General features: G+C 32.2%; 1 protein-coding gene across 5 annotated transcripts in view; it reads right to left on the bottom strand.

The window, feature by feature from the left end:
• Positions 1-5228: 5228 nt before the first annotated feature.
• LOC136025248 (MIT domain-containing protein 1-like) overlaps positions 5229-22255 on the bottom strand; it is a 42371-nt gene continuing 25344 nt past the window's right edge. For all 5 annotated transcript variants that reach the window (XM_065701086.1, XM_065701084.1, XM_065701088.1 and 2 more), the window contains exon 5: positions 5229-8321. In XM_065701086.1, the coding sequence (XP_065557158.1) occupies positions 8162-8321 (160 nt within the window). In that variant the 3' untranslated portion in view covers positions 5229-8161. The remainder of the gene's footprint in view (positions 8322-22255) is intronic.

Here is a 22255-nt window from a genome sequence, read left to right as displayed (position 1 = left end):
GTACTAGGATCAGAAAAATGGATTGTGACCAGCAGTTGTTCAAAGTTGGTCAAAATATGCATATTTGGATATGAGAGAATAATTAACCAGCGCTTCAAAAGCAAACTAAATTTCTTAGAGCTCCGCAATAAAATATAGTAAGATTTAATCAGAGCTGCATCTATATTAAGGTTTTAAAAGATGAACTAAGGTGTAGAACCTATACCATGTTCTTTACTTTACCCATCAGAATACTTTGCAAGAGCAAGGGAAATTTTTTAAACATCTTCTCCAGTAAAGTGATTTGAAGTTCCTTATTAAAAAATATCATTTGTTTTGCGGCAGGAGGTGGAGGCTGTAATATAGGAATCTGATTTCCCAATATTCTGAATTTAAAAAAAGTAACTGGTATAGATACTATTTTTCAAGTTTGATTTTTTTTTTTTTTTTGTGTTTCATACATTTTGAATCTCAAAATAAACGGCTACGACGGTGTCTGTCTAATTCTTCTGCAGAAAATTACCCCGAGAAATCCTTCTCTCCCCGGAAAGTTATCTCCAATTATGATATTGAGCAGTCAAAGAGACAATAAGACAAATAAAAAGATAAAGAAAAGGATGGATTTAGGAATATTCCACCTATATTCCAAAACATAAGTAGAATATAAGGTGTAGAATATCCTAAAGTAGTTATTTTTATTTCTTCGTGATTTTGGGGGGTTGAAGGGTGAGTTAACATAGCAAGGTAAGATAAACGTTAAAGAAAATCATTTGCTCGCTTATCGCTAAGGAGTTCTACTCCCTGTTATTTAAACTAAATAAAAAAAACCAAAAACCAAAACAATTACTAAAAGTACTTCAAAATGGAAAACCTTATGATGTACACCTAATGGACACGTTCTCGGCCGCAAGAGGTGAACTGGCATCATATAGGCTGCTATAGACATCGATCCCAGGCCAAATCAACAGGAAGTAATTGCTTTTAATCCTTATATCCAGCCTGTATCTCTGAGCTCTTCTATCACAGGACACCCCTTCCACGGTTGCCGCTAAAATTACTTTCTTTAATCTTTATCTTACCCTGCTATGATAACTAAACCCACAACTCCCCAAAACACACAAAAAAAATATAAAAATAAATACTATAGGATATTCTACAATCATATATTGTACCTATATTTTGAAATAAAGGCAGACTATTCCGAAGTTCTTTCTTTTCTTTTTTCTTTTTGTCATATTTTCCCTTTGGCTGCTCAATTTTGTGTGTTTTTTTTGTGGGCTGTCTGCGGGGAGGGGGATTTTCCGAGGAGAATTGTCTGCGGGGGATTCAGCTTATAATCGTCTACGACAATGAGGGCATGTGAGACAGCACTAGCCCAAAAATTAAAAAGAAGAGGTTGAAATCTGACTATGTCCCCAAACGATAGTGGAATCCATGCTCCTCTTTGTGGGTGCCCTTACACAAAAACTTGAGTATATTTTGTCTATGACAAGCATTAGACCGCCATTCTAACAAAATATATTGATTCTACGATTCAGTCTATAACCGTCTACGACAATGAGGGCTTGTGAGACAGTATTGACCCAAAAATTAAAAAGAAGAGGTTAAATCGGACTATGTCTCCATACGATAGTGGAATCCATGCAACTCTTTGTGGATGCCCTTAAACAGAAAATTGACTATATTTTTGTTTAGGACAATCGTCAGGGATTTAGTTTATAACCTTCTACGAAAATAAATAAAATAAAATGTATTCCAGCTCCCTTCCCAAAATTTTGAATTCTGAGAACTGTCATGTACATTTCTCAAAGATACATTTTTTTCAGCCCCCAACTAATTTTCCTATTCTAGCAGAGCACAAAATATAATATGTCCTTTTCAAATTTTAAAATAAGTTTTGTCACACAAATCCTACCTGACGCATTGTAAGTAGTCGTTTATTTCTCAATAATGCATTATCTTGTTACGTATTTCAGACCTGAGGAGCTCCCCAGTTCAAGCCCAGAAAAGAAAACAACCTTCATAAAGGGTCATAGCTCGATAAACAGCAGCATCTGCCTTAAAAATAAAGTCAAGCAGTACTTTAAAAGTAACTATTCCGAAATGATATATTTTGTTTTAGCAAGCCACTGACTTTATTTTTGTAAGTGTTACGATCGTCACGTAAACAAGTCTTGCCAATTATTAAAAGGGCTATTAAGAAAACAACTTAACTTTTGGACTGAAAGAGAAACCAAGGCACAAATTTGTTAATTATGCGGGCTTGAGAACTATTATTTTAACTATATATCAATACACTCCGCGTTAGACCCATATTACGGAGTTTTTTATGACGTTTGTAAAAGTTTTTATTTGGTTTTCTGGTAAAAATTCCATGACACTCAAGCACAAAATTGTATTTGCAAACCTATTTCTGTACCAAAACAAAGTTAATAAGTTTTTAAATATCGAAACATGTCAATAGAAAAAAATTCTTGAAATACTGTTATGCAAGAACGGTAATTTAGTGAAAAGGGAAGGAGGGTTGACGAAGTCAGTTTTTTGGTATTATCCTCATATTTGACGAAATATCCACGTCGTATTTACTTACGACGTAATAGCTGACGAGGGTATAAAGTTGGTGTACCATTGTAAAAAGTATCACGAATTTGAACGAGACCATGTTTTGTTAACAAATTTTAATAATTTTGTTTTACGTGTCACTTTCTAAATTAACCTAGTAGTGAGGGAGACATTAACACTCAGTTACAAAAAGCATCAATCTTAATTAGATTGAAACACCTCAGCTAGAAGGACTTTAGTTGTCGAATTCAGGATGCATGAATATTAAAATTAGTTTTAAGAAGACTAAGTCGCCAAGACTAAAAATAAATGAAGGTGAAAAAGTGATGTTGGATAAGCGAAGATCAACCAAGTGGATATCTTCATATACCTGAGTAGTATTATTAGTGAGGACGGAGGGTGTAGTAAAGATGTTAAAAGTAGAAAAGCCAAAGTCCAGGGTGGTCGTCCACAGTTGAAAAAAGTTTGAAAGATCAAATCTCTGCGAACCAAGGTTAATATATTGGTTGTTATAGCGATGGCAGTTGTCAAGTATAAATCTGAAGCCTGGGCCCTTCAAAAAACGGAGGTGGATTTGCTAGATGTTTTCCAAATAAATGCCTACAGGTTATTTTCGGTACCTGACTGACAGACTTATCTCAAACAGGAAGCTCTACCAAAAATGTGGTTTAGTCCCGCTTTCTAGGCCTATAACGAGAGAAACGTTGAAATGTATAGGACAAGTTCTGCGGATGAATGATGACCGATTACCAAAGATTGTTCTTGTCGGCCAGACGAAAAGCAGGTCATCCATGGATGGGTAGAGGATGTCAAGAAAAGATTTAAGGGAAACGGGAACTTCATGAGAGTGTGTAAAGACGGAGGCTGAGAATAGATTGGGACAGAGGAGCGTGCTTAGCTGTTTTGGCCTCAGGCCAGTTGGTACTGCGGTGATTTGTTAGTAATACTTTTACATTCTTTTTTTTATTTTTCTATTTTTGAACTGAGGACGGCTGAGCAGAGTTCTCGGCCAAAATATTTGCATTGTAGTTTCATTTTGGCCGACTGGAAATATACACATTTTTCTTCTTTTAGTTATTTCTCATCTTTTCATGCTTAACCAGTTTGGTCCCAGGAACTATTTAATTGTAGTTAATACAATAGTTTAATAATTGAATTTACGAGCTTTAAAATTTAGTATTAAAAAATAATTTCCTTCTGTCCAAAATCTGAAAAAAACACTGGATGTTAACGCTTTACACATAGGGCGTATTATTCTGTATAGTTTACAGAAAGAGAGAGAAAGAAATAAATAAATAGAGAGAGAGAGAGAATGAGGGAGGGGGAGGGAGAGAGAGAGAGAGAGGGAGAGAGAGAGAGAGAGAGAGAGAGAGAGAGAGAGAGAGAGAGAGAGAGAGAGAGGGAGAGAGAGTGAAGAAGAGAGAGTGAGAAAGTGAGTGAGAGGGAGAAACTAAAAAGTTGGCCGTAATAAAAATTGAGAATTGTGTAATCTAGCAATGATAGCTTGTTCAATGAACCATCTAAGCCCTGAGCCAGTGCAAAAGCCAGCGGAGTTTAAGCTCTAGACTGATTTAGTGCAAGAACGAGCCAAATCCCACACTAATGCGAAAAAATAGGTTCTGACTAAGTCAAAAAATGAGCTGGATACATGCTGCATGCCGAATTGGCGGAGAAATTAGCGAAGTCCTCACTCAGTGCAAAAATGGGCTATGAACAACTCGAGGACTGACTTGCTGTACAACGAGCTAAGTTCTAACTCGGTGCAAGACAATCTAATTTCTGTTTCAATGTGCTAATGAACTAGTCCCTAGATCGATGTAAAAACGAGCCCAGTCCTGACCCGGTGCGAAATGAGCTAGATCTAAGGCACGGACACACTTGATGTAAAAATGAGGCCAACCCTGACTCAACACAAAAATGAGCTGAGTTGTTACCCTGCGCAAAAAAACGAGCTAAGAAATAGGTCAGGATTGACTATATGTAAAACATGTTAAGTTGTAGTTCAATGCAAAAATGAACTAAATCCTCACTCGGTTGAAAAATAGCTATGTCAGGCACAGAGGCAAAGTTTCGACACAGTACTGAAAGGGGTGAAGTCCAAGCTGCGGAATTTCGACGATCAAGTACAAAAAGGTGCCAAGTCCTGATTCACTTCAAAAACACAATAAGTATACGCTTGGTAAACAAGCTAAAGTCTGAGTTGGTGCGGAAACGATTGAGGCCCAAGATGGAGGATTTCAAAGACGTGGTACAAAAATGAGCTAAGTCCTGATCCCGTTCAAACGAGCTAAGTCACGATTCAGTTTAATAAAATCCAAGTCCTGACTCGGTAAAAGCAGGACCTCAGTCCTTATTCAATTTAAAGACGGGGCAGCGGAAAAAACTTGTGCAAAAGCAAGCTAAGTCCTAACGCCACTTAGTCCTCCCCCACTGCCAATTTTTTTCCAAAAAGTAGAATTTGTTTTCATAACCTAAAGTATACAACGACTTTCAAAGTGTCATGCTGCGGCCTTTCCAACATCCCTCTTCTCTCCCACAAACTAATTTTAGGAGAAAGTACAATAAAACTTAAAACAAGCCAAAACAAAGTCATATGATAGGTTAAGCTTGAAACGAACAGAAATTAGTATGAACGAATAGATGAAGTCTAAAACACACACAAATTTAAATGAATAGCCAAGTCAGAATTTAAAATATCAGATTTTACTACGAATTAAATAATAAAACTGAAGACAGACAGAAATTAGAATACGCAATCAACTAAAAATCTTATACGAATAGATATTTTCTAAAAATAAGAGCTCAAATCCCCCGAACACCTAGAGGCTAGACTATTATTTGCACTTTATGAAAGCAAAATCTATTTTAACTAGTTATTATTTATTAAAACATCAAAACATTAAGAGAAAAAAACGGGTTTAATTTAAATAAACAGTGGAACAAAAAAAACGAAAACAAAAACCAACAACAAAACATTAATTAATAAAAAAAAACGAATATTTAGGCTACACGTCCTGAAGCCTTTCTCAACGAAATAAAAAACTTTGAAGAAGAATTTTTTTTTTAAATAAAAGCATTTAAAGAAACGACAAAATAAACAAACGGGAGAAAGAAAGAGATAAAAAAATAAAACGAATAAATACAACTCACATTCTAAACACTTCCAGAGCTGCTGTTACTCACTGAACAAGACAAAAACGAATGTATATAGTGCACAAAAGGTTTTTTTCCTCTTTACAGGTTCTTTAAGGTAGTTTTATTAAAAAAAAAATCTGTTTTTTCTTCTTTAAAGTTTTTTTTTCTTTTTTCGTTGAGAAAGGCTCTCAGACGTGGAGTCAACATATTCGGAATTTTTCATCAATTAATGTTTTTTCATTGTTTTTTATTTTGCTTTTTTGTTTCACTGCTTCAATTAAACTAACCCGTTTATCACTATTAATTTTTCCTAAATGGAAAAGCAGTGTGGTCTAAGAAATTATAAAACATCGAAAAATAACACTTCCCAAAATTCAAGGAATTCTTCATTTAAGTATATGGTTAAATTTTAAACAATGAATTTAGTTTAATTAGCCAAATATGCAGGAAATATCCATCAATACTTTTTTCGTTTTAAATACTTTCCTTCCGGACGTAGAGAAAATGTATTGCCAAGCCATTTATAGATCCGCCAATTAAGAATCTTGCTTCGGCAAACTAAGTAGAATGCCACTACTGCTAACAACTCACAAAAACTGGCCGAGGCCAACACAGCTGCGCACGCTCCTTCTCCGTCCCCATTTTTTCAAAGCTTTTTAAAATCGATAAAACAAAACTGAAATTCAAAAACATATTTATGCTACGAAACTTTTTTTGCCTTTCCTTTAGTATTAGTATATTAGAGTTTGCTACCTCGATGTTGGTTCATATTTTCCTTATTCTTTTATTAGTACACTTTCGTTTCATTTCTATTAATATTTTGACTCTTCTTTTTCAGTTAATATTATGACAAATAAAAGCATAATATTAGAAATGAACATCAAACAGTTCGTGGTAACGAACTGTAGTAAGGAGCGACCTGGCTCAATAGTAAACAAAGCTCTAAAAAAAATGAAATTTTGATACCAATAGCTACATAAAAAGAATTGCATTTTAATGATGATTTTAAATATATAAGTTTCATCAAGTTTAGTCTTACGCATCAAAAGTTAAGAGCCTGAGAAAATTTGCGTTATTTTAGAAAATAGGGAGAAACACCCCCTAAAAGTCATAGAATCTTAACGAAAATCACACCATCAGATTCAGCGTATCAGAGAATCCTAATGTAGAAGTTTCAAGCTTCTATCTACAAAAATGTTGAATTTCGTATTTTTTGCCAGAAGGCAGATCACGGATGTGTGTTTATTTGTTTGTTTTTTTGTTTTTTTTCCCAGGGGTGATCGTATCGACCCAGTTGTCCTAGAATGTTGCGAGAGGGCTCATTCTAATAGAAATGAAAAGTTATAGTGCCCTTTTTAAGTGACCAAAAAAATTGGAGGGCACCTAGGCACCCTCCCACGCTAATTATTTTCCCAAAGTCAACGGATCGAAATTCTGAGATAGCCATTTTATTCAGCGTAGTCGAAAAACCTTATAGCTTTGTCTTTGGGGGCTTACTCCCCCACAGCCCCCGTGGGAGGGGCTACAAGTTACAAACTTTGACCAGTGCTTACATATAGTAATGGTTACTTTTAAGTGTACAGGCGTTTTCAGGAGGATATTTTGGTTGGAGGGAGGGGTTGAGAAGAGAGAGATATGCTGGGGGGACTTTCCATCGAGGAATTTGTCATGGGGGAAGAAAATTTCCATGAAAAGAGCGCAGGATTTTTTACTTAAAAAAAAAAACATTGAAAAAATAAATATGAAATTTTTTTTTCAGCTGGAAGTAAGGAGCAGCATTAAAAATTAAAACGAACAGAAATTATTACCCATATGAGGGGCTCAACTCCTCCTAATGCCTCGCTCTTTACGCTAAAGTGTTTTTAGTAACTTCAACTATTTATTCTACGGCTTTTGTGATTCAGGGGTCATTCCTAATGAATTGGGACAAAATTTAAGCTTTAGTGTAAAGAGCGAGGTACTGACGAGGGGGCGAACCCCCTCATATATGTAATAAAAACATGAGAATACAAAAGTTCTTTACTTAAGCTAATGTATAAGTTACGTATATCTTTTACTAATAAAAAGATTCGTAAAAAATTAAAAGTTCTAGTTGCCTTTTTAATTAACCGAAAATCGCAGGGCAACTACGCTTCCTCCCCCGGTCTTTTTTTCTCAAAATCATTCGATCAAAATTATGAGAAAGCCATTGAGCCAAAAAAAAAAAAAAAATGCAAATTTCGTTTTAATTATTCCTCTGCGGAGAGCGAAAATCAAAACATGCATTGATTCAAAAACGTTCAGAAATTAAATAAAAAAAAAAACAAGTTTTTTTAACTGAAAGTAAGAGCGACATTAAGAATTAAAACGAACAGAAATTACTTCGTATATGAAAGGGGCTGCTTCCTCTTCAACGACCCGCTGTTTATGCTAACGCTTTTTACTGTTTTAAAAAGAAAAGTTGAGAGAAAGAGTCAAAACTTTGGAGCGGCAATAAGGCAAATCTTCATGTGTTTTTAGCTAGATTATTTCTATGATAGATATCTATGGTTGATTCATGACAAGGTCGAAGGTCAAGATCGTAATACCCGATAGCCCATTTTGATTTTGGTGGCTTAAAGTAATCCAAGCCACGGCCAATTTTGATGATCCATCCAGCGTCAAGCCTAAAAATATAATAATAAAAACGCACTTAGACAATTTCAGTCAAACTGATTAGCATTCAAGCTGATAAGCAGAAACAACAAAAAATCAGATATAATTTGAATATTAATTAAGAATCTCATATAATATTATAAAGAATACAAATTTCATATAATGTGATTTTTTGAAAATTTACTTATAATAAGTGTTAGATAAATACCATTTACTGAAATTTGGCTACCGGTTAGGTTATAGTCACAAAATTATAAGAGAATAAATATCAAATATAAAAATGGAAATACTGTAAAAAAATCAATACCAAAATAAAAAACTGAAATTGTAATAAAATAAAATCAAACCTTAACGAAAATAAGGATCATGTAGCATCAAAGCACACAATTAAAGTTGTGTTAAAAGTGAGATTCATAAATATTAAAGGTAGTTAAAGTAGACGATCATCTTGTCAAAAACGGGGATAACTGCGTGAGATGCATCATCAATCAATCATGTGGTATTGCGGGCAGGTGCACGGAGAGGGGAAGAATTAAACCTTCAAAGCAGTCTACAACCCCCAGAAAAAATATAGGGAACTGTGCTTTAAAACATAAGTCTTGGTTAACTTGAAAGTGTATTAGAAGAGCCCTCTGATACACCCCCCCCCCTTTTACATTTTGGATGCTTGAGCCAAAAAACTCGAAAAATGTATTGATGTTACGGTAATAAATCTGTTTTTTTCCAAACAGGGCAGAGAGGAACTGAACATATATACAGGGTGTCCCACAAGAATGTAAAGGCAATCATTTTAACGACAATCATTTTAATAGTTACAAAACAGTCATTTCTAAAAACACATTTCAATCTTAAAACATAGTTGAATTCACAGGCATCAGTTAAGTATTCTGTCAAGGCCTATTTTCAAACTTAATGTCCGTTGGGGTTTAGACGGCTTAAATATTTGATATATAATGATATCAGCTGCTGAAAAGCCCATCGGTTCAAAATTTAATTTTACCGTAACTTAATTTTTATTTTCAATGTTGTAATAAGTATATAAGAAAATATTTGTAATATAGTTCATTTCCAGTAAAGCACCAATGACGCAGCAGGTTTCAGACTTTTGAAGTTAGGGAAGGAGGCGATACTCATGCTCTTCTTTGAAATGATATTTGTTCGTTTCAATCTTGATTCGCATATTCAATTAAAGCTTTATTCGTCTTAAGATTTATTTATTCATTTATATTATTACCTGTTGTATGTTTATTTGCTATGATTGTTTATTTGATTTCTGTTTGTTTTGGGTTTCATTTATGCTTCAATAGTAAAATATTTTTGTTCGTTTCAAGATTTATTTACATATTCAATTTAAGCTGAACTCGTTCTAAGATTGATTTATTCAATTATATTAGTTCAACAAAAGAATAAAATCTAAAGGATTACGAAACCACAAGAATGGAACAAGAACAATGCAAGAAGAGATAAGAAAACTAAAAACAATATTTTTGAAGGAAACCCAAAAGCAACTGACCCCCCCCCCTCCCACATAAAAAGGTAAACCAAATGTATTTAAGCTACTTTTATTTTTACGGATGCAAATTTATAGCATTTTAGGTAAGGGACTCTTTGCTAGACCTAAGCGTATCTTAGAAAGAAGAAGTTAGATGAAAGCTGCCTATTTTGTAAACCTAATATGGTAAATTATGTTGTTTTTTTTTAGATTATTTAGCTTAGTACCAAGTGAACTTATCTTTTTCAGGGTCTCTTTTGAGTCAACATACAAGAAAACAGCTTCGGTTTCACATAAGTAAGTTTGAAATTATTGAAAAAACAAATTATTCTTAAGGTTATGAACAATATTTGATATTTGTCTTTTTCGGGTTCATTTTTGAGTCAACATGGAAGAAAAAACCTCAGTTTCATGTAAATAAGTTACCAATTATTAAAATAAAATTGTTCTCAAGTTTCAAGAATGTGACTAACATTTAATAATTACCTTTCTTCCTGTCCTATTTTGAGTCAAGATGGAAGAAAACAACATAAACTTCACGTAAGTAAGTTTAACATTACTTGAAAAATTAATTGTTCATAAGCTTATTTCTCAAGCATATAACTAATGTTTGATATTTGCCTTTAGCAGGTTCTCTTTTTTATCAACATGGAAGAAAACAACTTTTCACTTAAGTAAGGTATAAACTATTTGAAAAATTTTGTTTTAAGCATAAGACTTATATTTGATATTTATCTTTTTCAGGTTCTTTTTTGAGTCAACACAGAAGAAAGCAACTTCAGTTTCATGTAGGTAAGTATAAAATTATTTGAAAAAACTATCCTTAAACATATAACTAATATCTGAAGTTTGTCTTTTGCAGGTTCCCTTTTGAGTCCATATAGAAAAAAGCAACTTAAGTTACACGTAAGTAAGTTTGAAATTAAAAAAATAAAATAGCATAGACTAATATTCGACATCTTTTGCAGGTTCCCTTTTGAGTCAACATGGAATATTTATCTTTTAAATCAACAATATTTGGCTTTTCAGGTTCTCTTTTGAGTCAACATGGAAGAAAACAAATTCAGTCTCACCTAAGTAAGTTATCAATTAATTGCCTTTTGCAGGTTCCCTTTTGAGTTAATATGGAAGAAAGCAACTTAAGTTTCACGTACGTAGGTTTAAAATTATTTAAAAAAAATTGTTCTTAAGCATAAGACTAATATTTGATATTTGCCTTTAGCAGGTTCTCTTTTTTGTCAACATGGAAGAAAACAACTTAAATTTCACGTAAGTAAGGTATAAATTATTTGAAGAATGTTCTTTCTAATTGTAAGACTGATATTTCATATTTGTCTTTTTCAGATTCTTTTTTGAGGCAAAATAGAAGAAAGCAACTTCAGTTTCACGTAAGTAATTTTGAGATTGTTTGAAAAACAGATTATTATTATTTAATTGATTAATATTTGATATTTGTCTTTTTTGCGTTCCCTTCTGAGTCAACTTGAAGAAAACAACTTCAGTTTCAAATAATTGCCAGTTCAATCTCGATTAGTTATGAATTAATAGCCTTTTGCACGTTCCCTTTTGAGTTAATATGGAAGAAAGCAACTTAGGTTTCACGTAGTTAGGTTTAAAATAAAAAAAAATTGTTCTTAAGCATATGACTAATATTTATGTTTGCCTTTAGCAGGTTCTCTTTTTCGTCAACATGAAAAAAAAAACAACTTAAATTTCACGTAAGTAAACCAGGAATGACATATACAATGACAGATCGAACTGGGAAGCTCATAACTTTGGAAACTGTCACCGAAGAAAGAGACCTTGGGGTCATTGTTGATGACAAAATGAAATTCCATAGTCACAGCAAATACCTAGCTGCAAAAGGCAACAGGTCCCTTGGTCTCATCAGACGTAATATCACCAGTAGATCTCCCAGGACAATCAGGAAGCTATATACAGGACTGGTTAGACCGCAACTTGAGTACGGAGTCTCTCTTGCCGTTCCCCACTATGTCGTGGACAAGAAGATCCTTGAGAGCGTTCAGCGGAGGGCTACAAAACTACCAACCAAATGTAAGAACCTCTCGTACCCTGAACGCCTCAAGAAACTCAAGCTCCCAACCCTGACGTACAGGAGGAAACGCGGAGATGCAATCCTGACCCACAAGCTGCTGGAGAATGGTGTCACACCAGGGCTTTTTAATAAGTCGCTCTCTAGCCACACCCGGGGCCACACCAAGAAGCTCCAGCAACAAAGAAGCTCACGGAGAGAACGTTCCAACTTCTTCTCAACTCGTGCTGTTCCACTGTGGAATTCCCTTAGTGAAGAAACAGTTCAGTCCAAAACTGTTGACAACTTCAAAAAAGCAATTGACCGAGACTGGGCAGCGATGGAGTGGAAACTACACTGGGAGGCCAGTGGATCTACTCAACGGAACTAGACAACGCACTTCCACCTCCATCACTCAACCGGCGAATCTACAGGATGTTCACCCAACCTTATTCGCCGGCCAGTGCGATTTAAGGTAATTTAAGGTAAGTAAGGTATAAGATATTTGAAAAATATTGTTTCTAAGCATAAGACTGATTTCAGGTCTTTTTTTTGTCTTTTTCATGTTCTTTTTTGAGTCAACATAGAAGAAAGCAACTTCAATTTCACGTAAGTAAGTTTAAAATTATTTTAAAACAAATTTTCTTAAGCATATGACTAATATCTGATATTTGCCTTTTGCAGGTTCCCTTTTGAGTCCACATAGAAGAAAGCAACTTAAGTTTCACGTAAGTAAGTTTGAAATAAAAAAAATATAAAATTAACCACATTCGACATTTGCCTTTTGCAGGTTCCCTTTTGAGTCAACATGGAATATTTTTCTTTGATTTATCTTTTGAGTCAACAATATTTATCTTTTGAGGTTCTATTTTAAGTCAAAAAGGAAGAAAACAACTTAAGTAATCAATTAATTGTCTTTTGCAATTTCCTTTTGAGTTAATATAGAAGATAGCAACTTAAGTTTCACGTAATTATAAAATTATTTTAAAAAATTGTTCTTAAGCATATAACTAATATTTTATATTTGCCTTTAGCAGGTTCTCTTTTTTGTCAACATGGAAAACAAAAACAACTTAAATTTCACATAAGTGAGGTACAAATTATTTGAAAAATGTTCTTTCTAAGCATAAGACTGATATTTCATATTCATCTTTTTCAGATTCTTTTTTGAGGCAACATAGAAGAAAGTAACTTAAGTTACTTTCACATAAGTAAGTTTAAAATTATTTAAAAAAAATGTTCTTAAGAATATGACTAATATTTAATATTTGTCTTTAGTAGGCTCTCTTTTTTTTGGTCAACATGGAAGAAAACAACTTAAATTTCACGTAAGTAAGATATAAATTATTAGAAAAATATTATTTCTAAGCATAAGACTGATATTTAATATTTGTCTTTTTCACGTTATTTTTTAAGTAAACACAGAAGAAAGCAACTTCAGTTTCACGTAATTAAGTTTAAAATTATTTAAAAAAATTGTTCTTAAGCATATCATTAATATTTGATATTTGCCTTAAGCAGGTTCTCTTTTCTGTCAACATGGAAGAAAACAACTTAAATTTTACGTAAGTAAGGTATAAACTATTTGAAAAATATTGTTTCTAAGCATAAGACTGATATTTGTCTTTTTCAGGTTCTTTTTTGAGTCAACATAGAAGAAAGTAACTTAAGTTTCACATAAGTAAGTTTAAAATTATTTTAAAAAAATGTTCTTAAGCATATGACTAATATTTAATATTTGCCTTTAGTAGGCTCTCTTTTTTTTGTCAACATGGAAGAAAACAACTTGAATTTCACGTAAGCAAGGTATAAATTATTTGAAAAATATTGTTTCTAAGCATAAGACTGATATTTGATATTTGTCTTCTTCAGATTCTTTTTTGAGGCAACATAGAAGAAAGTAACTTAAGTTTCTCGTAAGTAAGTTTAAAATTATTTAAAAAAATGTTCTTATAAGTTGTTCATAGCCCATTTTTGCACTGAGTGAGGACTTCGCTAGTTTCTCCGCCAATTCGGCATGCAGCATGTATCCAGCTCATTTTTTGACTTAATCAGAACCTATTTTTTCGCATTAATGTGGGATTTGGCTCGTTCTTGCACTAAATCAGTCTAGAGCTTAAGCTCCGCTGGCTTTTGCACTGGCTCAGGACTTAGATGGTTCATTGAACAAGCTATCATTGCTAGATTACACAATTCTCAATTTCTATTACGGCCAACTTTTTAGTTTCTTCCTCTCGCTCACTTTCTCACTCTCTCTCTCTTCTTCACTCTCTCTCTCTCTCTCTCTCTCTCTCTCTCCCTCTCTCTCTCTCTCTCCCTCCCCCTCCCTCATTCTCTCTCTCTCTCTCTCTTTATTTCTTTCTTTCTCTCTCTTTCTGTAAACTATACAGAATATTACGCCCTATGTGTAAAGCGTTAACATCCAGTGTTTTTTTCAGATTTTGGACGGAAGGAAATTATTTTTTAATACTAAATTTTAAAGCTCGTAAATTCAATTATTAATCTATTGTATTAACTACAATTAAATAGTTCCTGGGACCAAACTGGTTAAGCATGAAAAGATGAGAAATAACTAAAAGAAGAAAAATGTGTATATTTCCAGTCGGCCAAAATGAAACTACAATGCAAATATTTTGGCCGAGAACTCTGCTCAGCCGTCCTCAGTTCAAAAATAGAAAAATAAAAAAAGAATGTAAAAGTATTACTAACAAATCACCGCAGTACCAACTGGCCTGAGGCCAAAACAGCTAAGCACGCTCCTCTGTCCCAATCTATTCTCAGCCTTTTTATTTTTATAGGGAACTGTGCTTTAAAACATAAGACTTGGTTAACTTGAAAACATATTAGAAGAGCTTTGTGATACACCACCCCCCCCCCCCTTTTAAAGTTTGGATGCTTGAGCTGAAGAACTCAAAAAATGGATTGATGTTACGATAATAAATCTGTTTTTTTTCAAACAGGGCAGAGAGGAAATGAACATACATACAGGGTGTCCCACAAGAATGTAAAGGCAATCATTTTAACGACAATCATTTTAATAGTTACAAAACAGTCATTTTTAAAAACACATTTCAATCTTAAAACATAGTTGAATTCACAGGCATCAGTTAAGTGTACTGTCAAGGCCTATTTTCAAACTGAATGCCCGTTGTGGGTTAGCCGGCTTAAGTATTTGATATATAATGATATCAGCTGCTGAAAAGCCCGTCGGTTCAAAATTTAATTTTACTGTAACTTAATTTTTATTTTCAATGTTGCAATAAGTGCGTAAGAAAATATTTGTAATATAGTTCATTTCCAGTAAAGCACCAATGACGCAGCAGGTTTCAGACTTTTGAAGTTAGGGAAGGAGGCGATACTCATGCTCTTCTTTGAAATGATATTTGTTCGTTTCAATCTTGATTCGCATATTCAATTAAAGCTTTATTCGTCTTAAGATTTATTTATTCATTTATATTATTACCTGTTGTATGTTTATTTGCTATGATTGTTTATTTGATTTCTGTTTGTTTTGGGTTTCATTTATGCTTCAATAGTAAAATATTTTTGTTCGTTTCAAGATTTATTTACATATTCAATCTAAGCTGAACTCGTTCTAAGATTGATTTATTCAATTATATTAGTTCAACAAAAGAATAAAATCTAAAGGATTACGAAACCACAAGAATGGAACAAGAACAATGTAAGAAGAGATAAGAAAACTAAAAACAATACTTTTGAAGGAAAACCAAAGCGGTTGCCCCCCCCCCACAAAAAAAGTAAACCTAATGTATTTAAGTTACTTTTATTTTTACGGATGCAAATTTATAGCATTTTAGGTAAAGGACTCTTTGCTAGACCTAAGCATATCTTAGAAAAAAAGAAGTTAGATGAAAGCTGGCTATTTTGTAAACCTAATATGGTAAATTATGTTGTTTTTGTACATTATTTAGCTTAGTACCAAGTGAACTTATCTTTTTCAGGGTCTCTTTTGAGTCAACATACAAGGAAACAGCTTCGGTTTCACATAAGTAAGTTTGAAATTATTGAAAAAACAAATTATTCTTAAGGTTATGAACAATATTTGATATTTGTCTTTTTCGGGTTCACTTTTGAGTCAACATGGAAGAAAAAACCTCAGTTTCATGTAAATAAGTTACCAATTATTAAAATAAAATTGTTCTCAAGTTTCAAGAATGTGACTAACATTTAATATTTACCTTTCTTCCTGTCCTATTTTGAGTCAAGATGGAAGAAAACAACATAAACTTCACGTAAGTAAGTTTGACATTGCTTGAAAAATTATTTGTTCATAAGCTTATTTCTCAAGCATATAACTAATGTTTGATATTTGCCTTTAGCAGGTTCTCTTTTTTATCAACATGGAAGAAAACAACTTTTCACTTAAGTAAGGTATAAACTATTTGAAAAATTTTGTTTTAAGCATAAGACTTATATTTGATATTTATCTTTTTCAAGTTCTTTTTTGAGTCAACACAGAAGAAAGCAACTTCAGTTTCACGCAGGTAAATATAAAATTATTTGAAAAAAATTATCCTTAAGCATATAACTAATATCTGAAGTTTGCCTTTTGCAGGTTCTCTTTTGAGTCCATATAGAAAAAAGCAACTTAAGTTCACGTAAATAAGTTTGAAATTAAAAAAATAAAATAGCATAGACTAATATTCGACATCTTTTGCAGGTTCCCTTTTGAGTCAACATGGAATATTTATCTTTTAAATCAACAATATTTATCTTTTCAGGTTCTCTTTTGAGTCAACATGGAAGAAAACTTCAGTCTCACCTAAGTAAGTTATCAATTAATTGCCTTTTGCAGGTTCCCTTTTGACTTAATATGGAAGAAAGCAACTTAAGTTTCAAGTACGTAGGTTTAAAATTGTTTAAAAAAAATTGTTCTTAAGCATAAGACTAATATTTGATATTTGCCTTAAGCAGGTTCTCTTTTCTGTCCACATGAAAGAAAACAACTTAAATTTCACGTAAGTAAGGTATAAATTATTTGAAGAATGTTCTTTCTAATTGTAAGACTGATATTTCATATTTGTCTTTTTCAGATTCTTTTTTGAGGCAAAATAGAAGAAAGCAACTTCAGTTTCACGTAAGTAATTTTGAGATTGTTTGAAAAACAGATTATTATTATTTAATTGATTAATATTTGATGTTTGTCTTTTTTGCGTTCGCTTTTGAGTCAACTTGAAGAAAACAACTTCAGTTTCAAATAATTACCAGTTCAACCTCAATTAGTTATCAATTAATAGCCTTTTGCACGTTCCCCTTTGAGTTAATATGGAAGAAAGCAACTTAAGTTTCACGTAGTTAGGTTTAAAATTGAAAAAAAAAAAATTGTTCTTAAGCATATGACCAATATTAATGTTTGCCTTTAGCAGGTTCTCTTTTTTGTCAATATGAAAAAAAAACAACTTAAATTTCACGTAAGTAAGGTATAAATTATTTGAAAAATATTGTTTCTAAGCATAAGACTGATTTTTGTCTTTTTCAGGTTCTTTTTTGAGTCAACATAGAAAAAGCAACTTCAATTTCACGTAATTAAGTTTAAAATTATTTTAAAACAAATTTTCTTAAGCATATGACTAATATCTGATATTTGCCTTTTGCAGGTTCCCTTTTGAGTCTACATAGAAGAAAGCAACTTAAGTTTCACGTAAGTAAGTTTGGAAAAAAAAAAAAACTAACCACATTCGACATTTGCCTTTTGCAGGTTCCCTTTTGAGTCAACATGGAATATTTTTCTTTTAATTATCTTTTGAGTCAACAATATTTATCTTTTGAGGTTCTATTTTAAGTCAAAAAGGAAGAAAACAACTTCAATCTCACGTAAGTAAGTAATCAATTAATTGTCTTTTGCACTTTCCCTCTTTTGAGTTAATATAGAAGATAACAACATAAGTTTCACGTAAGTAAGTTTAAAATTATTCAAAAAAATTGTTCTTAAGCATATAACTCATATTTTATATTTGCCTTTAGCAGCTTCTCTTTTTTGTCAATATGGAAAAAAAAACTTAAATTTCACATAAGTAAGGCATAAATTATTTGAAAAATGTTATTTCTAAGCATAAGACTGATATTTCATATTCATCTTTTTCAGATTCTTTTTTGAGGCAACATAGAAGAAAGTAACTTAAGTTACTTTCACATAAGTAAGTTTAAAATTATTTAAAAAAAATGTTCTTAAGAATATGACTAATATTTAATATTTGTCTTTAGTAGGCTCTCTTTTTTTTGGTCAACATGGAAGAAAACAACTTGAATTTCACGTAAGCAAGGTATAAATTATTTGAAAAATATTGTTTCTAAGCATAAGACTGATATTTGATATTTGTCTTCTTCAGATTCTTTTTTGAGGCAACATAGAAGAAAGTAACTTAAGTTTCTCGTAAGTAAGTTTAAAATTATTTAAAAAAATGTTCTTATAAGTTGTTCATAGCCCATTTTTGCACTGAGTGAGGACTTCGCTAGTTTCTCCGCCAATTCGGCATGCAGCATGTATCCAGCTCATTTTTTGACTTAATCAGAACCTATTTTTTCGCATTAATGTGGGATTTGGCTCGTCAATGAACAACTTCATTTTCAAGTAAGTAAGGTATAAATTATTTAAATATTGCATTCAAGTATAAGACTAATATTTGATATTTGTCTTCATCAGGTTTTCTTTTGATTCAACATGGAAGAAAACAACTTCAGTTTCACGTAAGTAAGTTTGAAATTATTTGAAAAAAATTGTTCTTAAGCATATGACTAATATTTGATATTTTCCTTTTTTAGGTTCCCTTTTGAGTCAACATGGAAGAGAGCAACTTTAATTTCACGTAAGTAAGTTTGAAACTGTTTGAAAAAAATTGTTCTTAAGCATATGACTAATATCTGATATTTGTCTTTTTCGAATTCTCTTTTGAGTCAACTTCAGTCTCACGTAAGTAAGTTTTACATTGTTTGCAAAACAAACTTTTCTTTAGCAAATGATTAATGTTTGATATTTGTCTTTTTAGGTTCCCCTTCTGAGTCTACAAGAAAGAAAAAACTTTATTTTATATGTTTTTAAAAAAAATTGTTTAAAAACAATGAGAAAATAAATAAAAAAAGTTTTTTTCAACTGGAAGTAAGGAGCAGCATTAAAACTTAAAACAAACAGAGAATATTACTTATATAAGGGGGTTCGTCTCCTCCACAATACCTCGCTCTTTACGCTAAAGTATTTTTAGTAATTTCAACTATTTATTCTACGGCCTGTGTGATTCATGGGTCATTCTTAAAGAATTATGACAAAATTCAAGCTTTAGTGTGAAGAGCGAGGTATTGAAGAGGGGGCGAACCCCCTCATATACGAAATAAAAATATACAAATATAGAAGTTTGTTACGTAAGTTAATTCGTAAGCTACGTATATTTATTACTAATAAAAACGTTCGTAAAAAAAAATATAGTTTTAGTTGCATTTTTAAGTAACCAAAAATTGGAGGGCAACTAGGCCTCCTCTTATTTATATCCCTTTTGAGTCAAAAAGAAAGAGGAAAACTTCAGTATCACGTAAGTAAGTTATCAATTATTGAAAAGATTGTTCTCAAGTTGAAGAATATGACTGACAGTTGATATGTATCTTTTTCAAGCTCTTCTTTGAGTCTACATGGATGAAAACAACTTCAGTTTCACGTAAGTAAGTTTGAAATTATTTGAAAAATAAAATAATCGTAAGCATATGACTAATATTTGATATTAGTCTTTTTCAGATTATCTTGTAAGTCCACAAGGAAGAAAACAACTTCAGTTCAACGTAAGTAAGTTTGACATTATTTGAAGATCAAACTGTTCTGAAGTAAATGATTAACATTTGATATTTGTCTTTTTTAAGTTCCCTTTGAGTCAACAAAGAATAACAGAATTTCAGCATCACGTGGATAAGTTATCAATTATTGAACAAAATTGTTCTTGACTTTCAAAAATATGACTAACAGTTGTATATGTATCTTTTTTAGGTTCTCTTTTCAGTCAATATGGAAGAAATCAACTTCAGTTTCACGTAGGGAAGTTTGATATTATTTAAAAAACAAATTGTTCTTAAGCATAGGACCAGTATTTGGTATTTGCCTTTTTTAGGTTCCCTTTTAAGTCCACAAGGAAGAAAAAAAACTTCAGTTCCACTGAAGTAAGTTTTACATTATTGGAAAGACGAATTGTTATTAAGCAAATGATTAATGTTTGATATTTTTCTTTTTTAGATTCCCTTTTGAGTTAACAAGAAAGAATAAAACTTCGATATTACGTAAGTAAATTATCAATTATTGAAAAAAAATATTTCTATCTTTCAGTAATATGACTAACAGTTAATATGTATCTTTTTAAGGCTCTTTTTGAGTAAACATGGAAGAAAACCACTTCAGTTTCACTAAAGTAAGTTCGACATTATTTGAAAAACAAATTGTTCTTAAGCAAACAACTAATATTTGACATTTTTCTTTTTCCTTTTCCCTTCTGAATCAAAAAAGAAGAAAACAACTTCAGTTCCACAAAAGTAAGTTTGACATTATTTGAAAAAAATTGTTCTTGAGCAAATGATATATATTATATATTTGTCTTTTTCAGGTTTCCTTTTGAGTCAACATGGAAGAAAGCAACTTTAGTATCACGTAAGTAAGTTTGAAATTATCAGAAAAAATTATTCTTAAGCATATGGCTAATATTTGATAGTTGGCTTTTGCAGGTTGCCTTTTGAGGCAGCATGGAAGAAAAAAACTTCAGTATAACGTAAGCAAGTTATCAATTACTGACAAAAATTGTTCTTAAGCTGAAGACTAATATTTGATATGTCTTTTTCAGGTTGTCTTTGGAATTAACACAGAAGAAAGCAAATTCAGTTTCAAGGAAGTCAGTTGGAATTATTGATTCCAAAATTGTTCTTAAGCATATTATTAATTTCAATATTTAAAATAGAAGAAAACAGCTTCAGTTTCACGTAGATAAGGTTGAAATTATTCAAAAAAAAATTATCTTAAGCATATGGTTAATATTTGATAGTTAGCTTTTTCAGGTTCCCTTTTGAGGCAGCATGGAAGAAAAAAAACTTCAGTATGACGTAGGTAAGTGGTCAATTATTGAAAAAAAAATGTTCTTAAAGCAGGTTCTCTCTTGAGTCAACATGGAAGAAAGCAACTTCAGTTTTACGTAAGTAAGTTTGAAAATATCTGAAAAAAATTGTTCTCAAGCATATGACTAATATTTGATATTTGTCTTTTTCAGGTTCCCTTTTGAGTCAACGTGGAAGAAAGCAACTTTAGTTTAAAGTAAGCAAGTTTGAAATTACTTGAAAAACACATTGTTCTTAAGCAAATGATTAATATTTGATATTTATCTTTTTCAGGTTCCCTTTTGAGACAACATGTAAAAAAGCCACTTCAGTTTCACGTAAGTAAGTTTGAAATTATTCAAAAAATCTGTTCTGAACTATTTGACTAATATTTGATATTTGTCTTTTTCAGGTTCCCTTTTGAGTCAATTATGAAGAAAACAACTTCAGTTTCACGTTAGTAAGTTTGAAATTTCTCGTAAAACAAATTGTTCTCAAGCCTATGACTAATATTTTATATTTTTCTTTTTCAGGTTTCCTTTGGAGTCAACACAGAAGAAAGCAGCATCAGTTTCACGTAAATAAGTTTGAAATTATTCGAATAAAAATTGTTCAAACCAATTTAAAACCATAACGATACCAGTCTCTTAGAAATAAACTAAAATCTCGATTAGGGTTCTTTCCAATCATACCAGGATAGGTATTCGCCCACTGACCATATTTATCTTAGTGACAATTGGAGCACGGGAATACTCTAGTGTGAGAGTCATAAATCTCTTCATAACATGGATTACAGTCTTTAATTCGTACTGCATATAAACCGAATTGGTTTGTCCCAAACTATCAAACTAGACTTTTCAGATTCGTTTGCAAAACGTGACGCTATGAAGAATGGAGTAAAAATAGGTTACGAGATTTTCAGAATTTATTATTTCGTAAGTGTACCGCGATGTTGCTTTAAGTGCAGATCTCCTGATCACTTTATCAACGATTGTACCAGTCAGGTGGAAAAATGTGCGCGCTGCGCCGAAAATCACATTTTTTCGGAAGATGTGCCCTGTACAAATAGACTTAAATGAGCAAACTGCGGCGATTCTCACACTTCACATAGTCTATTATATCCAGTGCTCAAGTCTCGCATTGCGACCGCTGTGAAAAAATGATGTCACAAAAATTCTCGGTTATTTCGTACAATATAAATGGAACACGTCAAAAAGAGCACATCATTGACGAACTTTCGAGCAACTATGACATCGTTTGTCTTCAAGAGCATCTTTTATCTTCAGATAATACCAACTTGTTGAAACGGAGTGCAAACCATATTACTTTTGTGAGTGCTGCAA

Source organism: Artemia franciscana, chromosome 3 (genome assembly GCF_032884065.1).
Source record: "Artemia franciscana chromosome 3, ASM3288406v1, whole genome shotgun sequence".
Classification (NCBI taxonomy): domain Eukaryota; kingdom Metazoa; phylum Arthropoda; class Branchiopoda; order Anostraca; family Artemiidae; genus Artemia; species Artemia franciscana.
This window is presented reverse-complemented; position numbering and strand designations above follow the sequence as displayed.